The 27947-nt window shown below is 41.9% G+C and overlaps 1 protein-coding gene across 4 annotated transcripts in view; it reads right to left on the bottom strand.

Moving 5' to 3' along the window:
* LOC115128575 (glucocorticoid-induced transcript 1 protein-like) overlaps positions 1-27735 on the bottom strand; it is a 48525-nt gene extending 20790 nt beyond the window's left edge. For 3 of the 4 annotated variants that reach the window (XM_029658517.2, XM_029658518.2, XM_029658520.2), the window contains exons 1-2: positions 26909-27734; positions 12643-12797 (exon numbers count right to left, since the gene is read on the bottom strand). In XM_029658517.2, the coding sequence (XP_029514377.1) occupies positions 12643-12797; positions 26909-27308 (555 nt within the window). In that variant the 5' untranslated portion in view covers positions 27309-27734. Of the gene's footprint in view, positions 1-12642; positions 12798-26908 lie in introns of all 4 variants that reach the window. The other variant, XM_029658519.2, reaches the window with a different exon arrangement.
* Between the last annotated feature and the right edge of the window lie 212 nt (positions 27736-27947).

The following is a 27947-nucleotide window of genomic DNA, read 5'->3' as shown; positions in this document are numbered from 1 at the left end:
TGCCAAGCGTCAGCTGGAGTGGTGTCAAGCTTGCCGCCATTGGACACTGGAGCAGTGGAAACGCATTCTCTGGAGTGATGAATCATGCTTAACCACCTGGACAAATCTGGGTTTGGCAGATGCCATGCCTAATCACCCAACATCCGTGCCCGACCTCACTAATGCTCGTGGCTGAATGGAAGCAAGTCCCCACAGCAATCTTCCAACATCTAGTGGAATGTCTTCCTAGAAGGGCGGGGGACCAACTCCATTATAATGCCAATGATTTTGGAATGAGATGTATGTAAAACAGAGTATGTTACAGTCCCTGATGTCTCTCTGGAATGAGATCCTCACCCTGACCTTGTCTATTGTCCAAGGACTGAACGTTAGAGAGTAATATACTTGGAAGCGGTGGATGGTATAAACGCCTCCTGCGTCTGAATAGGAGCCCACTCTTCTGGAGCAGCCCCCGGGATGAATGGAACTGCCTCGGAGAGTTCAAACAAAGGATCCAATTCAGGGAAGTCGAATTTGTGATGAGTGACCACGGATGTACTATCCAAAAGTTATTTTCGAATGCATGTAATAATGTAAGAAATGTTCTGAGCAAATAATGTAAGAAATAACAGGAACTAGAAACAGGGTGGCCAAGTCAGGCAGCACCATCTTGTACATTGCCGGGCTCTTTCAACACATGGCAGGCATCAAACAGGAATTAAATAGAGTGTGTGCTGTGATAAATAATAGGCCAACTCTGTGTGTCTGCTTGAGAGAAGGCAAAGAGAGATAATAAAAGAGTGAGAAATGGAATAAAGAGAGAGAGAAAATAAAATCCCAAGTCCAAGAACATTGGGAAACAACGGCTCTCAAAAATGTTTTTTTTGTTTTTTTGTGTAGAATAAGTAACCTCATTTCACCTTTTTATTTTCTGCAGTTATGCCTTCATCACAGCATCCGTGAATATATACTGTAGGGGCCAATGGAAGTGCTAGGTCAATGCTGTTGCCGGAAGAGGTAGTAAATATTGTAAAATGGTGAGTTCTTTTATTAATTTGTGGAATCTTCACATTGTTGTCTTCTGTACCCAGTTCAACACCCTCACCAAGCCAAGCAGGAAACAGAGAGAGACAGCTTTGAACATAGCCTTTTTCATCTCCTCTTTAAAGAGAAGAGTACACACACACACCATATCCTCTCCTCTTACAGTGGACCATGTGTGACCGCATACCGTTCCCTGCCCTGCATGTGTTCGGTCAATGAACAAACACTCCAAAGGAAATTCCAGTTTTTCCGTTGGTTAGGGTTCGGGCCGTTTGGCATATGAAAAGTGTCCTTATACCACAAGCCATAAACCTTTTTCCGATACTGAGGACGAGAGCAGGTCCGTACAGCACATGTGGATATGTCCGATTTTTCTATGCATGTGGACAAAGGAAAAGTGGAATGGACGGGTTGGTTCATATAGTAAACCGGCTGCCAGGTTGACTCCACAGTAATATGGTTTTTGAGACGATCTAGCAATTTAGCTATGGGCTGGGCTGAGGAGGTTATTAGGTCCTGGTTGCCGAGCAGTGCAGTAAAACAGAATGTAGGAGGTCATCAGGGGCTGACACTGTCATGGTTCATGTGGGGTCGAATGACATTATGAAGGGCAGCTCAGAACAGCTGAAGATGGATTTTAAAGAACTGATTGGGTCACTACTTGACACCAACAAACGGCCCATAATATCTGGCCCTCTGCCCTCCCTAAATTGTGGCATTGAATGTTTCAGCAGACTGTTATCCCTCCATAACTGGCTACAAGACTATTGCAGCTCTGTTGACAATTTTGATACCTTCTGGAAACAAAGCTCGTATTATAAAGAGGATGGCCTCCACCCAAATCATTTGGGTTCCTGGATCCTTACACAGCATTATAAGGCTGTGTTGAGACAATGACTTATCAACGACCCAAGTCCAGTTTATTTAATCCCTACCATTGTGTCGCTGAGTTGTCATGATGCTTCAGCAAATTTACATTATCCCAAAGGTGTTGGAACTGTTAGCACTGAGGTGGTGTGCCCTAGCAGGAAGTTCACTGTGGGCAGCTCACCCTGTACTAACATAAAATAACCAGAGGATGTCTAACTCTGTTTTTCTTGCTTTACTGGGAAGCTAAGCAATCAAGAATCCCAGAAAAGAGTACAAAAAAAATCCCATAAAAATTAAGGTTCCTGAAATTACTGTGTTTTTTCTCACATATTAAATTGATATTCTGACCATCTCTGAAACTCACTTAGATAATATTTTTGATACATGGTTATAAGATCTACAGAAAAGCCAAAGGTGGAGGTGTGGCTGTTTATATTCAGAACCACATTCCTGTAAAGCTTAGAGAGGATCTCATGTTAAATACTGTTGAAGTAATACGGCTACAGGTTCATCTGCCTCACCCATTCTGGTGGGAAGTTGTTATAGATCACCAAGTGCTAACAGTCAGTATCTGGATATCATGTAAAATGCTTGATAATGTATGTGATATCAATAGACAGGTATATTTTCTGGGTGATTTGACAGGCTGCTCACTCAAGGAAAAGTTTCAAACTGTAGCTAGTGCCTGCAACCTGGTTCAGGTTATCAATCAACCTACCAAGGTAGTTACAAAAAGCACAGGAATGAAATCAACAACATGTATTGATCATATCTTTACTAATGCTGCAGAAATGTGTTTGAAAACAGTATCCAAATCTATCAGATGTAGTGATCACAATATAGTAGCCATATGTAGGAAAACCAAAGTTCCAAAGTCTGGGCCGAATAGAGTGTATAAGAGGTGTTGTTGATGTAAAGAATATTTGTTGGTCCGTGGTGTGTAATGAGGAGCAACCAGATGCTGCACTTGACACATTTATGAAATTGCTTATCTCAGTTATTAATAAGCATGCATCCATGAACTAAATTACTGTAAAAAAATGTTAAATCCCTGTGAATTGATGAGGAATTGAAAAACTGTATGGTTGAGAGCGATGAAGCAAAATAAATGGGAAATAGGTCTAGCTGTACAACCGATTGGCAAACGTACTGCAAATTGAGAATTCAAGTGATTAAACTCAATAAAAAGAAGAAGAAACTACACTATAAAACAAAGATAAATGACAAAGATTGATAGTAAAAACTTTGGAGTAACTTCAATTAAATTTTGGGCAAAAAGGCAAACTCTGCTCCATCATTCATTGAATCAGATGGCTCACTTATTACAAAACCCACTGATCTTGCCAAAGAAAAAATAATTAATGTAGTTGCAAACTTAGGCATGACATGCCAGCAACAGACGTTGACACTACACATCCAAGTATATCTGACTAAATTATGAAAGACAAGCATTGTTTTTTTAATTCTGTAAAGTAAGTGTGGAAGAGGTGATATTTTTTGTTGTTGTCTATCAACAATGACAAGCCACTGGGGTCTAACAAATTACTGGGGATAATTAGTGGATTATACTACCACTCCTATTTGCCATATCTTCAATCAGCCTGTTACCAGCAATTTGTAAACTTTCGGGAAAAATTGTTTGACCAGATACAATGCTATTTCACAATAAACAAATTTACAGACTTTCAGCATGCTTATAGGGAAGGACATTCAACAAGCACAGCACATACACAAATTACTTATTGAGATATTGATGATGAAAAGATTGTGGGAGCTGTTTGGTTAAACTTCAGTGCGGCTTTTGACATTATCGATCATAGTCTGTTGCTGGAAAAACGTATGTGTTATGGCCCCTTACCCGTCTAACAGCACACAGAGGGTGTTGTTTAATTGGAAGCCTCTCCAACAAAATCCAGATAGACTCAGGAATTCCCCAGGGCAGCTGTCTAGGTCCCTTACTTTTAAAATCTTTACTAACGACATGCCACTGGCTTTGCATAAAACCAGTGTGTCTATTGTATACGGCTACCTCAACACTTTGCACGTCAGCTAGCACAGCAACTGAAATGACTGCAACAAAGAGCTGCAGTTAGTTTCAGAATGGGTGGCAAGGAATAAGTTAGCCCTAAATATTTCAAAAACTAAAAGCCTTGTATTTGGAACAAATCATTCACTAAACCTCAACTAAACATTGTAATGAATAACATGGTAATTGCTTGGAGTAACCTTGGATTGTAAACTGCCATGGTCAAAACATATTGATACAACAGTAGCTAGGATGGGGAGAAGTCTGTCCATAACAAAGCGCTGTTCTACATTCTTAACAGCACTATCAACAAGGCAGGTCCTAAAGGTCCTAGTTCTGTCACACCTGGACTACTGTTCAGTCGTGTGGTCAGGTGCCACAAAGAGGGACTTGTGAAAATTGCAATTGGCTCAGAACAGGGTAGCAAGCCTGGCCCTTGGATATACACAGAGAGCTAAAATTAATCATATGCATGTCAATCTCTTCTGGTTCAAAGTGGAGGAGAGATTGACTTCATTACTTGTATTTGTGAGAGGTATTGACATGTTGAATGCACCAAGCTGTCTGTTTGAACGACTTACACACAGCTCAGACACCCATGCATACTCCACAAGACATGCCACAAGAGGTCTCTTCACAGTCCACAAGTCCAGAACAGACTATGGGAGGGGCACAGTACTACATAGAGCCATGATTACATGGAACTCTATTCCACATCAAGTAACTCATGCAGGCAGTAAAATTAGATTTAAAAAACTGATAAAAATACACCATATGGACCAGCGGGGACTGTGAAGCAACACAAACATAGGCACAGACACATCCATACAAACACACGTACACATGGACTTTGTGTTGTGGATATGTGGTAGAGTAGGGGCCTGAGGGCACACACTTATTAATATGTTGTGAAATCTGTTGTGAATGTATTGTAATGTTTAACTGTCTCAATTTTGCTGGACCCCAGGAAGAGTAGCTGCTGCCTTGACAACAGTTAAATGGGGAACCATAATAAATACAAATACAAGTAATGGGATGTCATCTCTGACTCTAACTGGCACTGGCTGCGGTGGTGTCATAACCCTGCTAGCTCGCTCTCACTGTGACTGGCTACTGCACTCAATGGTGTAAAATCCTTAAGTAAAATGACTAAAGTACTACTTCAGTAGTTGTTGGGGCGATCAGTATTTTACTATTTATATTTTTGACAATTTTTATTTTACTACAATCCTTATATCACTAATTTACTTTTTACTCCATACATTTTCCCCGACACCCAAAAGTACTCGTTAAATTTAGAATGCTTAGAAGGACAGGAAAATGGTCCAATTCACACGCTTATAAACAGAACATCCTTGGTCATCCCTACTGCTTCTGATCTAGCAGACTCACTAAACACATATGCTTCATTTGTAAATGAAGAGTGTTGGAGTGTGCCCCTGGCTTTCCATAAATTCAATAAATAAGAAAATGATGCCATCGGATTTGCTTAATATAAGGAATTTAAAATCATTTGTACTTTTAATTCTAATAATTAAGTATATGTCATAGCAAATACTTTTAGACTTATTTAAGTAGTATTTTACTGGGTGACTTTCACTCATTTTATTTTACTCAAGTATGACAATTGGTTACTTTTTCCACCACTGACTGCACTAGACCCAGAGCAGAAAGGATAAACTAAAGGCCAAATCTACCCCTTTAACAACCAGTTTGAGGGATCCAGAATATTGGGCTGACACTGTACAATCATGTTCAACGCAGAAAGCATAATGTCCATTAAAAGGCCTTTTCGTCCAGTTGGGAAGTAGGTTTAACCTAGGTCAGTGAAACTGGCCCAGTACACTACCTAGACCTGCACAATCAATTTTCCACACACTTCTACTTATTGCTCTCGGTATAATCTTAGTGCTATGTGTTTGTGCATGTCGGTCATAACCTGGAAGGATGGTGTGGGTGTTGCAGGTCACAGCACTATACAGAATAGGACCAGGAAGAAGAGGGGGAGGAGGGAAAAAATTCCAGTTCACAGACCCAATGGCTGAGAATTACAGAATAGAACGAGGAAAGAGTGCGGAGGGGAAGAAGGAGAAAGAAAAGCAGGAGGAAGAGAAAGACATGGCGGAGGAAGGGAAAATTCCAGCCGCAGCTGGACTGGCAGCAACATGGCTCTGTACAAACAGTTGACTTCATCTGACAAGCAGAAGCCATGTGTCACTCAGACAGACAGGAGCTCACATGTTCTCCACAATGACACCTTTGTGCTTCCATGACACCTAGGGCCTACTTGGTCAATACAAAAAAAGCAGGCATTTAATACAGAGAGCCAGTCTGGTTAATCTATAGCAAGGCTAGACAGGCCCGCAGCTGCGTAGGTGGTAAACGTCAAAGTGACTGGCAGAAACAGGGTGTGTAGACCTGTGAAAGAGGGCAACAGAGGCTAACTCATATCTGTGTGGGTAAGTGAATCAGTGACTGAGTAGTGTACAATCTGGATTGCCACCAGTAACTTGAAAGAGCCCACTTCCCTACGGTGATGCAGCGCAGTACTCAGCCACTTCATTTGATCACATTTGTTGCTGAAAATTCTCCGGCCAGCTAATAGCCTAACCACAGATCAAGAAACATTATGGTCTAAATGTTTGAATCCTGTTGATGCAGGATTATTTTGCTGTGACAATATACGTACAATTAGTACCTGTCCTTCACCTCAGTATACTGGTGCAAAACAAGCATGCTTTGCAGATCAGCAAACCAGAGCTATCAATAAACCAGAACTAACAATAAACCAGAGCTAACAATAAACCAGAGCTAACAATAAACCAGAGCTAACCAGAGCTAACCAGAGCTAACCAGAGCCATCGATACACCAGAGCCATCAATAAACCAGAACCATCAATAAACCAGAGCTAACAATAAACCAGAGCTAACAATAAACCAGAGCTAACAATAAACCAGAGCTAACAATAAACCAGAGCCATCAATAAACCAGAGCCATCAATAAACCAGAGCTAACAATAAACCAGAGCTAACAATAAACCAGAGCTAACAATAAACCAGAGCTAACAATAAACCAGAGCTAACAATAAACCAGAGCTAACAATAAACCAGAGCTAACAATAAACCAGAGCTAACAATAAACCAGAGCTAACAATAAACCAGAGCTAACAATAAACCAGAGCTAACAATAAACCAGAGCTAACAATAAACCAGAGCTAACAATAAACCAGAACTAACAATAAACCAGAGCTAACAATAAACCAGAGCTAACCAGAGCTAACCAGAGCTATCGATACACCAGAGCCATCAATAAACCAGAGCCATCAATAAACCAGAACCATCAATAAACCAGAGCTAACAATAAACCAGAGCTAACAATAAACCAGAGCTAACAATAAACCAGAGCCATCAATAAACCAGAGCCATCAATAAACCAGAGCCATCAATAAACCAGAGCTAACAATAAACCAGAGCTAACAATAAACCAGAGCTAACAATAAACCAGAGCTAACAATAAACCAGAGCCATCAATAAACCAGAGCCAACAATAAACCAGAGCTAACAATAAACCAGAGCCATCAATAAACCAGAGCCATCAATAAACCAGAGCCAACAATAAACCAGAGCTAACAATAAACCAGAGCCATCAATAAACCAGAACCATCAATAAACCAGAGCCATCAATAAACCAGAGCTAACAATAAACCAGAGCTAACAATAAACCAGAGCCATCAATAAACCAGAGCCAACAATAAACCAGAGCCAACAATAAACCAGAGCCATCAATAAACCAGAACCATCAATAAACCAGAGCCATCAATAAACCAGAGCCATCAATAAACCAGAGCCATCAATAAACCAGAGCCATCAATAAACCAGAGCCATCAATAAACCAGAGCCATCAATAAACCAGAGCCATCAATAAACCAGAGCCATCAATAAACCAGAGCAATCAATAAACCAGAGCCATCAATAAACCAGAGCCATCAATAAACCAGAGCCATCAATAAACCAGAGCTATTAATACACCAGAGCCATCAATAAACCAGAGCCAACAATACACCAGAGCCAACAATACACCAGAGCCAACAATACACCAGAGCTAACCAGAGCCATCAATAAACAAGAGCCATCAATAAACCAGAGCCATCAATAAACCAGAGCCATCAATAAACCAGAGCCAACAATAAACCAGAGCTAACCAGAGCCATCAATAAACAAGAGCCATCAATAAACCAGAGCCATCAATAAACCAGAGACATCAATAAACCAGAGCCAACAATAAACCAGAGCTAACAATACACCAGAGCCAACAATAAACCAGAGCCAACAATACACCAGAGCCAACAATAAACCAGAGCCAACAATACACCAGAGCCAACAATACACCAGAGCTAACCAGAGCCATCAATAAACAAGAGCCATCAATAAACCAGAGCCATCAATAAACCAGAGCCATCAATAAACCAGAGCCAACAATAAACCAGAGCCAACAATAAACCAGAGCCAACAATAAACCAGAGCCAACAATAAACCAGAGCCAACAATAAACCAGAGCCAACAATAAACCAGAGCCAACAATAAACCAGAGCCAACAATACACCAGAGCCAACAATACACCAGAGCCAACAATACACCAGAGCCAACAATACACCAGAGCTAACAATACACCAGAGCTAACAATACACCAGAGCTAACAATACACCAGAGCCATCAATAAACCAGAGCCATCAATAAACCAGAGCCATCAATAAACCAGAGCCATCAATAAACCAGAGCTATTAATACACCAGAGCTATTAATAAACCAGAGCTAACAATAAACCAGAGCCAACAATACACCAGAGCCAACAATACACCAGAGCTAACAATACACCAGAGCTAACAATACACCAGAGCTAACAATACACCAGAGCTAACAATACACCAGAGCCATCAATAAACCAGAGCCATCAATAAACCAGAGCTATTAATAAACCAGAGCTAACAATAAACCAGAGCCATCAATAAACCAGAGCCATCAATAAACCAGAGCTATTAATACACCAGAGCTATTAATAAACCAGAGCTAACAATAAACCAGAGCCAACAATAAACCGGAGCTAACAATAAACCGGAGCTAACAATAAACCGGAGCCATCAATAAACCAGAGCTAACAATACACCAGAGCTAACAATAAACCAGAGCTAACAATAAACCAGAGCTAACAATACACCAGAGCCATCAATAAACCAGAGCTAACAATAAACCAGAGCTAACAATAAACCAGAGCTAACAATAAACCAGAGCCATCAATAAACCAGAGCTAACAATAAACCAGAGCTATCAATAAACCAGAGCTAACAATACACCAGAGCTAACAATACACCAGAGCTAACAATAAACCAGAGCCATCAATAAACCAGAGCCATCAATAAACCAGAGCCATCAATAAACCAGAGCCATCAATAAACCAGAGCCATCAATAAACCAGAGCTAACAATAAATCAGAGCTATCAATAAACCAGAGCCATCAATAAACCAGAGCCATCAATAAACCAGAGCCATCAATAAACCAGAGCCATCAATAAACCAGAGCCATCAATAAACCAGAGCTAACAATACACCAGAGCTAACAATAAACCAGAGCCATCAATAAACCAGAGCCATCAATAAACCAGAGCCATCAATAAACCAGAGCCATCAATAAACCAGAGCTAACAATAAATCAGAGCTATCAATAAACCAGAGCTAACAATAAATCAGAGCTAACAATAAACCAGAGCTAACAATAAACCAGAGCTAACAATACACCAGAGCTAACAATACACCAGAGCTAACAATACACCAGAGCTAACAATACACAGGAGCTAACTATACACCAGAGCTATCAATAAATCAGAGCTATCAATAAACCAGAGCTAACAATACACCAGAGCTAACAATACACCAGAGCTAACAATACACAGGAGCTAACTATACACAGGAGCTAACTATACACCAGAGCTAACAATACACCAGAGCTAACAATACACCAGAGCTAACAATACACCAGAGCTAACAATACACCAGAGCTAACAATACACCAGAGCTAACAATACACAGGAGCTAACTATACACCAGAGCTATCAATAAATCAGAGCTATCAATAAACCAGAGCTAACAATACACCAGAGCTAACAATACACCAGAGCTAACAATACACAGGAGCTAACTATACACAGGAGCTAACTATACACCAGAGCTAACAATACACCAGAGCTAACAATACACCAGAGCCAACAATAAACCAGAGCCAACAATAAACCAGAGCCAACAATAAACCAGAGCCATCAATAAACCAGAGCTAACAATAAACCAGAGCCATCAATAAACCAGAGCTAACAATAAACCAGAGCTAACAATAAACCAGAGCTATCAATAAACCAGAGCCAACAATAAACCAGAGCTAACAATACACCAGAGCTCACAATAGACCAGAGCCAACAATAAACCAGAGCTAACAATACACCAGAGCTCACAATAGACCAGAGCCATCAATAAACCAGAGCTAACAATACACCAGAGCTCACAATAGACCAGAGCCATCAATAAACCAGAGCTAACAATACACCAGAGCTCACAATAGACCAGAGCCAACAATAAACCAGAGCTAACAATACACCAGAGCTCACAATAGACCAGAGCCATCAATAAACCAGAGCTAACAATACACCAGAGCTCACAATAGACCAGAGCTAACCAGAGCTATCAATAGACCAGAGCTAACCAGAGCTATCAATAGACCAGAGCTAACAATACACCAGAGCTAACAATACACCAGAGCTAACAATACACCAGAGCTAACAATACACCAGAGCTAACCAGAGCCATCAATAAACCAGAGCTAACAATAAACCAGAGCTAACAATAAACCAGAGCTAACAATAAACCAGAGCTATCAATAAAACAGAGCCAACAATACACCAGAGCTAACAATACACAGGAGCTAACTATACACCAGAGCTAACAATACACCAGAGCTAACAATACACCAGAGCTAACAATACACCAGAGCTAACAATACACAGGAGCTAACTATACACCAGAGCTAACAATACACCAGAGCTAACAATACACCAGAGCTAACAATAAACCAGAGCTAACCAGAGCTATCAATAAACCAGAGCTATCAATAAACCAGAGCTAACCAGAGCTGTCAATACACCAGAGCTAACAATACACCAGAGCTAACCAGAGCCATCAATAAACCAGAGCCATCAATAAACCAGAGCCAACAATAAACCAGAGCTAACAATAAACCAGAGCTAACCAGAGCTATCAATAAACCAGAGCTATCAATAAACCAGAGCTAACCAGAGCTAACAATACACCAGAGCTAACAATAAACCAGAGCTAACCAGAGCTATCAATAAACCAGAGCTATCAATAAACCAGAGCTGTCAATACACCAGAGCTAACAATACACCAGAGCTAACAATACACCAGAGCTAACCAGAGCCATCAATAAACCAGAGCTAACCAGAGCCAACAATAAACCAGAGCTAACCAGAGCCAACAATAAACCAGAGCCAACAATAAACCAGAGCTAACCAGAGCCATCAATAAACCAGAGCTAACAATAAACCAGAGCCAACAATAAACCAGAGCTAACAATAAACCAGAGCTAACAATAAACCAGAGCCATCAATAAACCAGAGCCATCAATAAACCAGAGCCATCAATAAACCAGAGCTAACAATACACCAGAGCTAACAATACACCAGAGCTAACCAGAGCCATCAATAAACCAGAGCTAACCAGAGCCAACAATAAACCAGAGCCAACAATAAACCAGAGCTAACCAGAGCCATCAATAAACCAGAGCTAACAATAAACCAGAGCCAACAATAAACCAGAGCTAACAATACACCAGAGCTAACAATAAACCAGAGCTAACAATAAACCAGAGCCATCAATAAACCAGAGCCATCAATAAACCAGAGCCATCAATAAACCAGAGCCATCAATAAACCAGAGCTAACAATAAACCAGAGCTAACAATAAACCAGAGCCATCAATAAACCAGAGCCATCAATAAACCAGAGCTAACAATAAACCAGAGCCATCAATAAACCAGAGCCATCAATAAACCAGAGCTATCAATAAACCAGAGCTATCAATAAACCAGAGCTAACAAGAGCTATCAATAATCCAGAGCTATCAATAAACCAGAGCTATCAATAAACCAGAGCTATCAATAAACCAGAGCTATCAATAAACCAGAGCTATCAATAAACCAGAGCTATCAATAAACCAGAGCTATCAATAATCCAGAGCTATCAATAAACCAGAGCTATCAATAAACCAGAGCTATCAATAAACCAGAGCTATCAATAATCCAGAGCTATCAATAAACCAGAGCTATCAATAAACCAGAGCTATCAATAAACCAGAGCTATCAATAAACCAGAGCCATCAACAAACCAAAGCTATCAACAAACCAGAGCCATAAATACATCTAGTTTCTTCTAGCTGGAATATCATCAGTTCTTTCTTGTTGAATAAATGTCACTTGCACTCATCTCTCTAGGACGACCGAACAAAGCGTGACACATGAAGGGTAGGGGGACAGGAAGTGAGGAGGCCCCAACCGGAGTGGATTTTTCTTTAATGCACGAAGCATAGTGTACATTCATTCATCTCAGCAGGGGGGACCCAATAAAACATCAAATATAGGAGAGAGGAAGTAAGGGGACACCTACCTGAGTGGATTTATCTTTCATGCATGAGGGGTAGTGCACATGGTGGTCGCGAGGCCACTGGCCAGTGAGGTAGGGGCCGGTGATGGTACCCAGGGAGGAAGTCCGCCGGATGGCTCCTGAGTTACGCACCTGCTGCTGGGGTTTGGACCGCTCTACTGGAATGGGAGTGGGGAGAGACATTTTAATTGCGGAGGCTCTCAGAAGGCTCTGCCTGACCAAGTCCAATACTTTGTGTTTATAATCTTTTAACAACTGATCAGATTACTATGCCAATCCACCTTCACATTCTGTACTGTCAGAAGCAATCCCCACAATCTCTTTTCTAGAGGCAATATGTGAGGATGCAGACAGACGTCATGGTGTTGTTTTCAGAGACTGCAGGTTGACTTGGTTACCCTTGGAGCAGCCCAGCCTGTCCTCCCTCACTGTGAGGCAAAACCTGATAAAAATAACTAACACATACCCAAGGATCTGGGTCAAGGGTTGTGTGTTTGTTCTAGCAACACTCTCTGGTGTGAGTGCGCGCGTGAGATAGAAACAACAATATTTACACCCTCCTAACCCTGTGGCCTTGTATGGGGCTAGAATTTTCAAAAGCAAAAGGCTTCAACTCATAAGGTGCTAGCTAATATATTAGGCATTTAGCAAAGTTGACCAAACAGGCCAGGTTGCTAAGAACAACATTCCAGTATGAAATGAAACAGACTTGTGCTGTATACCGTAACACCTCTGATTTATGGAGGACTTGATCTATGCTGAAGTCTCTCATAACTAGGAAGTATTGAGCAAATGTTGATATTTTTTTCCTGTGCTACAAAACCTCAATGTATGGCTATGATCGCAGGATTTGAGTGAAGCATTTGCCGTTTTTCAAAAGACCCTAGGACAGCAGTGGTGTCCGTGAGTGTACTAGGTGGACTTAGGGCAGCGGGCCCCCTTACCCTGCCCCTGAGGTGACTGACAAGCCCTGTAGGCCTTAGTGGGATCAAAGCCCACTGACAAAGGCACTGGGCAGGGTCACCTGGGGCAAATCCACTGGATTTACAGGTAAACACTACTACATTCTGAGAGAAGTAACAATAAAGCCTTGGCTGTGATCTGACACTGTCAAGCAGCAGTTTGCTGACCTGACACAGCTGAGGTCTGAAGAAGAACAGGAAGTAAGAGAAAGAGGAAATAATATGCTGAGCTCTTTTGGAAAGATGCTGCTTGTGTTTCATCTCAGAAAGCTAAGTCAGCATGTCTGGCTTGAAGTCTTTTTCAGACTAAACACAACAAGCACTGGGAAGCTTTAGAATTGTTGCATTTTAACACTAGGGCTGCAAAATGTATCTAATTCACGTTAACAAAAATCACAATATTGACGAGTAATGTCCATTTCGCAAGAGACCCATATCACATGCAATATTTTGAAACTCCACTCAGCCGTGTGCAAAGTCAGTTTTTATTATACCCAAATCTTAGAATACTATAGTACCGTTTCATATGATACAACCAAATTTCTCAGATCTAAAACAACCAGCTGACGCCTCTTATAAAATGTTTATGAAGAAGTCAGTTGTTTATACATTGTTAAAGAATTTAAGCAACAGCAACTAATCTCTTGTACAGTGCATTCAGAAAGTATTCAGACCTTTTGTTACATTACAGCCTTATCCTAAAAATGGATTTTAAAGTTTTTCCCTCAATCTACACACAATACCCCATAATGACAAAGAAAAAACAGGTTTACAGAAAAATAAAAACCTGAAATATACATTTACATGAGTATTCAGACCCTTTACTCAGAACTTTGTTGAAGCACCTTTGACAGTGATTACAGCCTCGAGCCTTCTTGGGTATGACGCTACAAGCTTGGCACACCTGTATTTGGAGAGTTTCTCCCATTCTTCTCTGCAGATCCTCTCAAGCTCTGTCAGGTTGGATGGGGAGCATTGCTGCACAGCAATTTTCAGTTCTCTCCAGAGATGTTTGATCGGGTTCAAGTCCGGGCTCTGGCTGGGCCACTCAAGGACATTCAGAGATGTGTCCCAAAGCTTCACCTGCTTGGCTGTGTGCCACAGTCTGAGGTCCTGAGCAGGTTTTCGTCAAAGGATCTCTCTGTACTTTTCTCCATTCATCTTTCCCTCTATCTTGACTAGTCTCCCAGTCCCTGCCTCTGAACTTCCCCACAGCATGATGCTGCCCCCGTAGAGATGATGTCAGGTTTCCTCCAGAATGCTTGGCATTCAGGCCAAAGAGTTCAATTTCAGTTTCATCAGACCAGAGAGTCCTTAAGGTGCCTTTTGGCAAAGTCATGTGCCTTTTACTGAGGAGTGGCTTCCTTTTGGCCACTCTACCATAAAAGGCCTGATTGGTGGAGTGCTGCAAAGATGGTTGTCCTTCTGGAAGGTTCTCCCATCTCCACAGAGGAACTTGGAACTCTGTCAGAGTGACCATCAGGTTATTGGTCACCTCCCTGACCAAGGCCCTTATCCCCCGATTGCTCAGTTTGGCCAGCTCTAGGAAGAGTCTTGGTTAATTCCAAACTTCTTCAATTTAAGAATGGAGGCCACTGTGTTCTTGGTTTTCACTCTGACATTTATTTTTATTTTTTATTTCACCTTTATTTAACCAGGTAGGCTAGTTGAGAACAAGTTCTCATTTGCAACTGCGACCTGGCCAAGATAAAGCATAGCAGTGTGAACAGACAACACAGAGTTACACATGGAATAAACAATTAACAAGTCAATAACACAGTAGAAAAAAAATGGGCAGTCTATATACAATGTGTGCAAAAGGCATGAGGAGGTAGGCGAATAATACAATTTTGCAGATTAACACTGGGGTGATAAATGATCAGATGGTCATGTACAGGTAGAGATATTGGTGTGCAAAAGAGCAGAAAAGTAAATAAATAAATAAAAAAAACAGTATAAAAACAGTATGGGAATGAGGTAGGTGAAAATGGGTGGGCTATTTACCAATAGACTATGTACAGCTGCAGCGATCGGTTAGCTGCTCGGATAGCTGATGTTTGAAGTTGGTGAGGGAGATAAAAGTCTCCAACTTCAGCGATTTTGCAGTTCGTTCCAGTCACAGGCAGCAGAGTACTGGAACGAAAGGCGGCCAAATGAGGTGTTGGCTTTAGGGATGATCAGTGAGATACACCTGCTGGAGCGTGTGCTACGGATGGGTGTTGCCATCGTGACCAGTGAACTGAGATAAGGCGGAGCTTTACCTAGCATGGACTTGTAGATGACCTGAGCCAGTGGGTCTGGCGACGAATATGTAGCGAGGGCCAGCCGACTAGAGCATACAAGTCGCAGTGGTGGGTGGTATAAGGTGCTTTGGTGACAAAACGGATGGCACTATGATAGACTGCATCCAGTTTGCTGAGTAGAGTGTTGGAAGCCATTTTGTAGATGACATCGCCGAAATCGAGGATCGGTAGGATAGTCAGTTTTACTAGGGTAAGCTTGGCGGCGTGAGTGAAGGAGGCTTTGTTGCGGAATAGAAAGCCGACTCTTGATTTGATTTTCGATTGGAGATGTTTGATGTGAGTCTGGAAGGAGAGTTTGCAGTCTAGCCAGACACCTAGGTACTTATAGATGTCCACATATTCAAGGTCGGAACCATCCAGGGTGGTGATGCTAGTCGGGCATGCGGGTGCAGGCAGCGATCGGTTGAAAAGCATGCATTTGGTTTTACTCGCGTTTAAGAGCAGTTGGAGGCCACGGAAGGAGTGCTGTATGGCATTGAAGCTCGTTTGGAGGTTAGATAGCACAGTGTCCAATGACGGGCCGAAAGTATATAGAATGGTGTCGTCTGCGTAGAGGTGGATCAGGGAATCGCCCGCAGCAAGAGCAACATCATTGATATATACAGAGAAAAGAGTCGGCCCGAGAATTGAACCCTGTGGCACCCCCATAGAGACTGCCAGAGGACTGCCATCCCTCACCTGACATCCACTGTCAACTGTGGGACCTTATATAGACAGGTGTGTGCCTTTCCAAATAATGTCCAGTCAATAGAATTTACCACAGGTTGACTCCAATCAAGTTGTAGAAACAAATCAAGGATGATCAATGCAAACAGGATGCACCGGAGCAAAATGTTGAGGCTTATAGCAACGGGTCTGAATACTTACGTAACTAAGATGTGTTTTAATTTGTTTTAATACATTTTCAAAAACAATGTTGCTTTGTCATTATGGGGTATTGTGTGTAGATTGATGAGGGGAAAAATGCATTTAATCAATTTTAGAATAAGGCTGTAACGTAAGTAAATGTGGAGATAGGGAAGGGGTCTGAATACTTTCCGAATGCACTGCATGTGCCGGTCCAATAATGTCCACTTCACTTTTATGCACATATCACGTGGCAGCTGTAATCAGCCAGCTGTATCCACTAGCGGGTATCACTCACCTGCTTCTCATCTGCTACTCAAATCAATGTTTATTTGTCACGTGCGCCAAATACAACAGGATACATACAACCTTAGTGAAATGCTTACTTACAGTGCAATAAAAAAAAATTAAAAAAGGTATTAGGTGAACAATAGGTAAGTAAAGAAATAAAAACAACAGTAAAAAGACTGAAAAATAACAATATAGAGGCTATATACAGGCACCGGTTAGTCAGGCTGATTGAGGTAGTATGTACATGGTTAAAGTGACTATGCATATATGATAAACAAAGAGTAGCAGTAGCATAAAAGAAGGGTTGGCAGGACACAAGGCTGATAGCCCGGGTAGCCAATGTGCGGGACACCGTTTGGTCGGGCTAATTGAGGTAGTATGTACATGAATGTATAGTTAAAGTGACTATGCATATATGATAAACAGAGAGTAGCAGCAGTGTAAAAGAGGGGTTGGGGGGTGAGGGGGGGGGGGGGGGGGGCCACACAATGCAAATTGTTCAGGTAGCCATTTGATTACTTGTTCAGGAGTCTTATGGCTTGGGGGTAAAAACTGTTGAGAAGCCTTTTGGTCCTTGACTTGGTGCTCCAGTACCGCTTGTCATGCGGTAGTAGAGAGAACAGTCTATAACTAGGGTGGCTGGGGTCATTGACCATTTTTAGGGCCCTCTTCTGACACCGCCTGGAATAGAGGTCTTGGATGGCAGGAAGCTTAGCTCCAGTGATGTACTGGGCCGTACGCACGACCCTCTGTAGTGCCTTGCGGTCAGAGGCTGAGCAGTTGCCGTACCAGGCAGTGATGCAACCAGCCAGAACACACTTCCTGCACATCTATTCCTCCATCACTCACCTGCTTCTCACCTTCCACTCCTCCTGTACACCTATTCCTCCATCCCTCACCTGCTTCTCTCCTTCTAGTCCTCCTGTACACCTATTCCTCCATCACTCACCTGCTTCTCTCCTTCCACTCCTCCTGTACATCTATTTCTCCATCCCTCACCTGCTTCTCTCTTTCTAGTCCTCCTGTACACCTATTTCTCCATCCCTCACCTGCTTCTCTCTTTCTAGTCCTCCTGTACACCTATTCCTCCATCCCTCACCTGCTTCTCTCCTTCTAGTCCTCCTGTACACCTATTCCTCCATCACTCACCTGCTTCTCTCCTTCCACTCCTTCTGTACATCTATTTCTCCATCCCTCACCTGCTTCTCTCTTTCTAGTCCTCCTGTACACCTATTTCTCCATCCCTCACCTGCTTCTCTCTTTCTAGTCCTCCTGTACACCTATTCCTCCATCCCTCACCTGCTTCTCTCCATCCACTCCTCATGCATACCTATTCCTCCATCTCTCACCTGCTTCTCTCCATCCACTCCTCCTGTACACCTATTCCTCCATCCCTCACCTGCTTCTCTCCATCCACTCCTCATGCATACCTATTCCTCCATCCCTCACCTGCTTCTCTCCTTCTAGTCCTCCTGTACACCTATTCCTCACCTGCTTCTCTCCATCCACTCCTCATGCATACCTATTCCTCCATCCCTCACCTGCTTCTCTCCTTCTAGTCCTCCTGTACACCTATTCCTCACCTGCTTCTCTCCATCCACTCCTCATGCATACCTATTCCTCCATCCCTCACCTGCTTCTCTCCTTCTAGTCCTCCTGTACACCTATTCCTCACCTGCTTCTCTCCATCCACTCCTCATGCATACCTATTCCTCCATCCCTCACCTGCTTCTCTCCATCCACTCCTCATGCATACCTATTCCTATATCAGTTTTTAAATCAGAATTGAACCGTGATGGTGAGTGGAGATGCAGTCCCTGATGAGTCTTCTGTTACATGTTGTACATTTGATACATTGGAGCAGAGTTTGATACATTGGAGCAGAGTTTGATACATTGTGTATTTCCTCACTGGTATACGAGCACAGGGCAGTCTGAGTACTGCGTGCAACAGGCATGTTTACAGCAAAGAAAACAACTTGTATCTTGACAACACTACTTCAAAGGGTTCTCCTATGTGGACAGCCGGTTCTAGATAGAGAATAAGGGTGCTAAGAGTGTAGGTCTTCCTCACACCAGCGCTACAGCCTCAGGCTGTGTCTGTAATGGTTAGATAAATTACACTAGGATGTGACACATAGGAGATTATTGCTCATGATGAGGCTAGGTGGAACAGGTCTGGGCTCAAAACGGATCAGGTGTTCCACCGAGATGTGCAGGCTTCTCCTACGGCCTAGTAGGTAGGGCTGGGTGGTATACCGTATTTTACTATATACACACCGGTATTGATGCAGGAACCGGTTTGGGTTTTTACTTTACCTTCTATAACGGTTTGTTAAATGTGATATGCCGTGGGTAACGTCCATTTGTATAGTTTACTCCCCTACTTGAGTCATCCCTCTCTGCTCTCTCTCCATGCCGCTTTCCACACAGACCTCGTCCCACCCCGTCACTCAAGGAGCGCATTTGTTGTTTCTTGACCACGAGACACTTGCGTTCAGTCTGCATGGTCAGTGCAGCACATGCAACGATGGTGATGACAACGATGTTGTTTCCACTTTGTGTGTGTGTGTGTAAACTAGGGGTCGACGATTAATCGGAATGGACGAATAATTAAGGCCGATTTCAAGTTTTCATAACAATTGGCCGATTTTTTTTATATATTTTTTTATACACCTTTATTTAATCTTTATTTAACTAGGCAAGTCAGTTAAGAACATGTTCTTATTTTCAATGATGGCCTAGGAACGGTGGTTTAACTGCCTTGTTCAGGGGGCAGAATGATAGATTTGTACCTTGTCAGCTCGGGGGATTCAATCTTGCAACCTTACAGTTAACTAGTCCAATGCTCTAACCACCTGCCTCTCATTGCACTCCATGCGGAGCCTGCCTGTTACGCAAATGCAGTAAGTCAAGGTAAGTTGCTAGCTACCATTAAACTTATCTTATAGAAAACAATCAATCAATCATAATCACTAGTTAACTACACATGGTTGATGATATTACTAGTTTATCTAGCGTGTCCTGCGTTGCATATAACCGATGCAGTGCGAAAAAGGACTGAAAAAGGACTGTCGTTGCTCCAATGTGTACCTAACCATAAACATCAATGCCTTTCTTAAAATCAATACACAAGTATATATTTTTAAACCTGCATATTTAGCTGAAAGAAATCCAGGTTAGCAGGCAATATTAACCAGGTGAAATCGTGTCACTTCTCTTGCGTTCATTGCACGCAGAGTCAGGGTTTATGCAACAGTTTGGGCTGCCTAATTTGCCAGAATTTTACGTAATTATGACATAACATTGAAGGTTGTGCAATGTAACAGGAATATTTAGACTGATGGATGCCACCCGTTAGATAAAATACGGAACGGTTCCGTATTTCACTGAAAAAATAAACGTCTTGTTTTCAAGATGATAGGTCATTAATATGGTCGAATCCGGAAACTAAGGCTCGTATTTGTGTGTGTTATTATATTATAATTAAGTCTATGATTTGATAGAGCAGTCTGACTGAGCAATGGTAGGCACCAGCAGGCTCATAAGCATTCATTCAAACAGCACTTTCGTGCATTTTGCCAGCAGTTCTTCCCTGTGCTTCAAGCACAGCCCTGTTTATGACTTCAAGCCCATCAACTCCCGAGATTAGGCTGGTGTAACTGATATGAAATGGCTAGCTAGTTAGCGGGCTGCCCGCTAATAGCGTTTCAAAAGTCACTCGCTCTGAGACTTGGAGTAGTTATTCCCCTTGCTCTGAATGGGTAACGCTGGTTCGAGCCCAGGTAGGGGCGAGGACAGGGACGGAAGCTATACTATTACACTGGCAATACTAAAGTGCCTATAAGAACATCCAATAGTCAAAGGTATATGAAATACAAACGGTATAGAGATGGTATAGAGAGAAATAGTCCTATAATAACTACAAACTAAAACTTCTTACCTGGGAATATTGAAGACTCATGTTAAAAGGAACCACCATCTTTCATATGTTCTCATGTTCTTCTTCAACACTTTTTTTTGCATTATTTAAACCAAATTGAACATGTTTCATTATTTATTTGAGGCTACATTTATTTTATTGATGTATTATATTAAGTTAAAATAAGTGTTAATTCAGTATTGTTGTAATTGTCATTATTACAAATAAATACAAAATACTTTTTTTTTTTTTAATTGGCCGATTAATCGGCATCGGCTTTTTTTGGTCCTCCAATAAATCTATATTGAAAAATCATAATCGGTCGACCTCTAGTGTAAACATGAGTTTGTATGTGCCTCCTCATGCCTAGGCCTTTGCGTTACGTAGGCAGTCAATGACTAACAAACTGCACCAACAACCTTAGGAGAGTTCTTTCAGTCCAGCTCAGAACAAGGTTTGACCTTTTCCAAAAAGTGACATGGTATAGGGAAGAAAACGCTATACAGAACTTAGACATGTTACCAGAGAGAACCTAGAGCCTAGAGAGCTGAAAACATCTGTCACAGATACATGTTGTCTAAAACTCTTCCTGTATTTTGTCATAGTTGGCAATACAAGCATTAATATCAACATTAGGGAACGAGAAAATCAAACAGGAGTTTGATAATATCTGATAAAATGGTAGGTAAACCCCTAACGCACAAGGGGGGGGGCTGTAAAGGAATGGATATATATGCAAATGTCCTTCAAAGCTAGGCAGTGTGACACGCTGTCACGCGGAAGGTTAGAAAACCAATGGCACTAGTCAGATAAAGACTAAACATATAAGCTGAACTCTTCAGGGGATGTTATCAAAATAAAGCCCAACGGTTAGTCAGGTTTGGCCTAGAAGTGGAGAATTTAATGAAGGAAAGAGAGCCAACCAGACTGAACGCTGCTCTCACAAAAGAAACATAGTCAAATCTGTTTGGTTCCCATGCTTGGCCAACCTGCAGTCAGTTTTAAAAATAATAGTTAAACAGTGCTGGAAAATGTAGAACACGATACTATATAAAATAGGCCTACTATAAGTAATCATTTCAAATAAAATACAGTGCTAATCAGGGCCTACAACTAATGAAGCCATGACAGTTACAAAGACTGTCCTAAGCCCAACATACTTTCTCCCCAGGCCACAGGCTAACACAAATTTCCATACCATAGCCTGACACACACATAAATGCACAGTGCAACCTTCCAGTTAACCCTAAGCTGCTGAACAATGGTGAGGCATGGACCAACTATGTATCAAATACACACAAAATGATTTAGATGAAGGTGATCGATGGCAATTACCAGGGGAACAAACAGAGAAAGGAACAGTGTTGACTGACAGAGAAACTCTCTCACATCACACCAGAACAATGTTTGACGGAACGCCTTACATATGGAACACCTATCCTAACAGGAACATGTCACAGGTTTAGGCCTAGGTTACATATGGAACACCTATCCTAACAGGAACATGTCACAGGTTTAGGCCTAGGTTACATATGGAACACCTATCCTAACAGGAACACGTCACAGGTTTAGGCCTAGGTTACATATGAAACACCTATCCTAACAGGAACATGTCACAGGTTTAGGCCTAGGTTACATATGGAACACCTATCCTAACAGGAACATGTCACAGGTTTAGGCCTAGGTTACATATGGAACACCTATCCTAACAGGAACATGTCACAGGTTTAGGCCTAGGTTACATATGGAACACCTATCCTAACAGGAACATGTCACAGGTTTAGGCCTAGGTTACATATGGAACACCTATCCTAACAGGAACATGTCACAGGTTTAGGCCTAGGTTACATATGGAACACCTATCCTAACAGGAACATGTCACAGGTTTAGGCCTAGGTTACATATGGAACACCTATCCTAACAGGAACATGTCACAGGTTTAGGCCTAGGTTACATATGGAACACCTATCCTAACAGGAACATGTCACAGGTTTAGGCCTAGGTTACATATGTGACGGAAACAACAGCTTAACCATGCAATAACCATCAGTCTCAGGTCATTTAATAACCCTAATATGGTTATGGCCTCCATTTCTATAGCATATTGACTACAGCATGACCATTCACAGGTTCACATTATGTGACCACTAACATAATGTGACTAAAACAACAACTAATCTAAACATTGAATGATTCAATGAAACTGGCCAAGATAACTTTTGAAATAATGCTTTGATGATACTTGGAAATGATTGCTGATCTCTGGCCAATACATACAAACAAACTATAAAATCAGTGGCTCTGGATAAGAACTTCAGCTAAACTACTATTTTGGAAACAGAACTTCTTGCCTCTACATTGAGAGCGCTCATCATCAGGTTGGAACAATGCCCTGGGTGCATATGCTTTCCGGCAATTTCAATGATTCCCAGCCAGACCAAAATGTCAAAATGTAAACAATGGAAAGAATAAGTTGAAATAGCCTAACATTTGTGTCTGGTCGCAGATACAAGCATCTCTAGCCAAGATGTAGGCTTACCTTTGATGGAGAAGGCTAGGGGACACTTATTTGACAGTTGTGACAGAAAAGTATGGGATGATTCAAAGTTATAGTTCTTAAATAATGGTGTAGATGAAATCACTCTCACTGTGCAGCCGAACAGCGTTGAAAGATTTACGAAGAGTTTAATAATAATATAATACATGACACTTAGCAGACTGTTATCCAAGCCACCTGCAGTAGTGTGTGAATATATTTTGAGTGTGTGCAAGTGATCCCTGAAGGAATTTAACCCGCGGTCTTTGTGTTGCCAGAATTTGAATGCACAGCATTCACACAAGATACACAATCCCTCTCCATCTGCACAACTAACTCATTCATTCAACCCCTTACTATTTAAAGGCAAGATCAAATATTGGAGTTTGGAAGAGAGGCCGGTTGTGTTCACTGTTCAAGGTGATGAGGTCACCTATTAATCAGTCATAATAGCTCTCTCATTAAGTGTGGCTGACAGTTCAGCACAGGGTCACACAAGGAATGTCACTAGCAGAACAGGCTCCAAAAGCAGAACTAGCAGAACAGCTGTCCAAAAGTAGTGCACTAGGTGCCATTTTGGAAGCCTGTGGCTCTGGGCAAAAGTAGTGCACTAGCTTAATATAGGACGTAGCTCACAGATTTGCAGTATGGATACTTTCATCAGGAAGTAGATGGTTGTTGTGGTGTTGTGTTCCTTTAATGCCAAGCCTATTACCGGAAGCTGCCTTGACTTTGTTTTACAGCTTCACGAGAGCAGAGTGGACTGGCTAATTAACTGATGCGTCACACACACACTTTTCAGTGTAGTTTACAACACTCTCTCTCTCTCTCTGAAGTTATACCTGGAGAGAGTTCAAAAGAAATCCCTTGTAGTTAATGACTTCAAGTGTCAAAAGGAACGTATATTAGATTAGATAACACCTACGTAAACATATTCACTGTCCCATTGTTCATAACTTGACATGAGGGGACATGTCACAGGTTTAGGCCTAGGTTACATATGGAAGTGATCTGTCCCCCCCACCACCTGAAGATAAAACGGTTCCATTTCCACCATTAAAGCCATTCATGCCACAGTATTCTAAATCACTCCCAGCCTGCAGTCCTCTATAAGCCTGCTTTACAAGCAATATGCTTAAAGACCTGTAACCATAACGGCACAACTTTACAGCTTCGCCACTTCTCGTCTCACGAATCCTCCTTTTGTACAACAAGGTATTGATTGTTCTATACATAATGGGTTATGAGCCCAGATTCAATATACTATGGAAATGCAAGCAGCAGATGTACTCTGCAGAACACCCCCGCTCAAAATCAATGCCTCAACAGAATGCCCCTGTAGCAATGAGAGTTAGGCCTGTCTCTACTCCAACAGAGAACTGACAGAGTGTTAGCCAACTTCAAACAGATGCTTTTAAACACCTTCCTGCTATTTCTGGTTCATACAAGCTAGATTTCAGCTAAAGGTGATTTGTTAATAGGGCCTTTTGAGTCACGATGAATGAAAATGAATGAGACTGTTGTGGGACCTTCACTCTACAGGGGTTCACCAAGTCGAAGGTTCTGAGAGATGACATCACCATCATCATGCTTAAAGTTGCACGATACAGTAATTGCTCCACCATTTCCTGGTTGGTAAACATCTAGTTTGCTTAATTTCAGTTTATGTAACAGAATAAGCTTGTATGGTGTAGGAAATCATTGTACCATCTAAAACAGCTGTGAATTATATTTTCCATAAGCAAAAATATTGTTATTTCAGCTGATGTACAAAACAGACACAAAAACATAACTTAGCGGGAGGCATAGAAATAACGCACATAGAATAGATCTACCGCTTCTTAGACTTGCTTTCAAGTAGAATGATAGTTATAGAACTCACATTTCTATGTGAATTTGGTCAGTCAAAAAGTTACACTTTAAAAGGTAATGTGATGGAACATCAGAATATGTCACCATGGCCTGAACACTTTCAGCAGCGACCAACCAGAGTGTGAGCAGGAAGGAATGAATAGCCTGTCTCCTAACAGACCTGTCCGTCACCCATTATCAAACAAACAACATTTATGCACAGACTAGTGCATGCTGCACAGTTACATGGAACACCTATCCTAAACAGTTACATCTGAGAAATCTAGCCTTTAGAATATCATATGCTTTCTATGAGATTGTATGATAAGACGGCTCATTTTGGGGGGCTTTTACATTCTGTGCGCTGCAATGCAGAATGGGATTCAACCCAAGTCATAGGGCCAACTGTCCAATGCCCTGCACCTAAAATGTGCAGAACATCTCCATATTGCATTCATCATCTCTGGCTTGACACAGAGTAAGGTCAAGGCTTTCTAGGGGGTCTGGGTCATGGTATCCCATTGTCAACGCAGTAGTACTACCAGCAGACAGTACTACTAGACCTGCAGAATTTGCATTGCACACCTGGGTACTGTAGTCATATTTGTGTCTCCTATTTTGAAAGAGGGTGAATATAGACCTGGTGGCTAGAGAAATGCATTGGAATACCCTGTCTCTACCTCTTCTAGAATCCATGCAATCATAAGTGCTGGGAAAGAATAGCACTCCAAAATAGCATTTCACCTCTTAGATGGATGTATTTATCTGTCAAATATAGTACATTGCACTCTCCTGTAAGGTGTCGAATAACAGTGCAGCTTTAGAAAAAAAGTATTTGCAACGAGCAGGAGCAGCACTTGCAATATAATTATCGTGTTTACGTCTCGAAATGCACTCGCCCCTGCTAGGCCTCAGTGTTGTCATAAGCGAACGACCTTCCCTCGACTACGTAATTCTTTCCATTCCTTAGCACCGGCAAACAAGCGTACACTTGACAAGATACCTAAATAAATGACTATGTCACACTAATCATGATTGGTATTTAGTTAATCATTTTAACATGTCCAATATGTGGTTGCCGTTGCCAGTATTCTAGAAATGTAACCCGTATTTAGCTTAACTGGCGCGCGCTGGCCTGGGGGTACAGTAACTGCATCATCACCATAATAATATAATAGCCACCGAGACCATACATCGAAAGCCCAAAGCAATTGTTTGAACGTTAAACAACAGTTAATATGCATGTCTGCTTTCGAAGTATCCCCTCGATGCCAATTCATTATTTGAACATGACAACATTTTGCTACTGGGTCCATAATCATTCATACGAAATACGCAATCAATTACATCATTTCCAGGGTTAGTAAGGTATGTTAGTTACTATATCTGGATAGGCTTATAAACACACAACGTTGAGCAAAATAATGTTTGCGTGCTAGTGATGCTGATGCGTCTAGCAGAGACCCCCGATCTGACCCAATTAGCTTGCTAGTTATAGCAACATATTGCATATTTAGCTTTGGAAGCAATAAATGATGGACAAGCGGGTACTACTGCACCTTTGAAAACAGGCGAGTTCGGACACTGCTCGGGTGAGCCCTTGCTGTCCGGCGGCGATCGTCTTTGCCTTGCGACCAGCCTGCCCTCCACCGAGCCGTTTCCAACCGGATTCGCAAGTAGCAGCTGCGTCGGACTGCCAGGACTGTTGCAACCGGACGTCGATGTCGGTCCTGTATTGCTCGCGATTGTGAATGAAGAGGAGCAGGAGCGGGTTGGGCTGTGCTGACTACCACGCAAGAGCTGGTACGGCACCGTGGCACGAATAGGCTGCAGCCGGATCGTGGTGGTGTTGCAGTTGCTGCAGCCGGCTGGAGAGATGGTTGGAGAGCCGTCACCGCTGCGCTTGACCCTCTTTTGCTGCTGTTGGGTTGAATTGGTTGCTGATGATGCTGTCGACATGATGTTGATTGCCACAGTGCAACTCTTCCAGTTGAAAAACTTGCCAAAAATACAAAGTAGTCTTGAGTAAAACTCAAGTTACCGGAAAGTACTTTCGTTGGCTAGCTCAAGTATATAAATGTGACATAAGAAAGCAAGTTGGTAACTTTCCCCAAAAAGTTAGCTGGAACATTTGTTTTTGTAAAAGTCTAGTTGAGAGTAAACTGCTTAGCTACCTACATTTTTCGCACTTTTTCTGCTACTTGTCATTTTTGAAGTGTTCGAACAAGTATGGATTCCCGAAAAACTCAATTAAACATCTTCATATTGAACAAAAACGACTTTAACCACGAACTGTACTTATAAAAGCGCAATCACAACATAGCTAACTAGTTTTGTCTCAATGTTGTCTGTCTTGCAACACCTTTCCTGTGTTCCTCCTCTGTCAAAACTACTGGTTGACGAATCAGGGCGTGGCAAAATCACTCACTGTAAAGCTCTAATTGGTCAAAATAATACTGTAAAGTCGAGGTCATTGGCCAAATTCTAAGCTTCCACCAATCGATTCATTGAAGTTTGTTGAAAATTCAACGTAGACTGCTCTCGAGATAGCTAAAAGGACTGCCCTGAGTGGCGCAGAGTTACATTGATGCGGAGTTA

Source organism: Oncorhynchus nerka, linkage group LG4 (genome assembly GCF_034236695.1).
Source record: "Oncorhynchus nerka isolate Pitt River linkage group LG4, Oner_Uvic_2.0, whole genome shotgun sequence".
Lineage (NCBI taxonomy): Eukaryota > Metazoa > Chordata > Actinopteri > Salmoniformes > Salmonidae > Oncorhynchus > Oncorhynchus nerka.
Note: the sequence above shows the minus strand (reverse complement) of the source record. Positions and strands in the feature narration are given on the sequence as shown.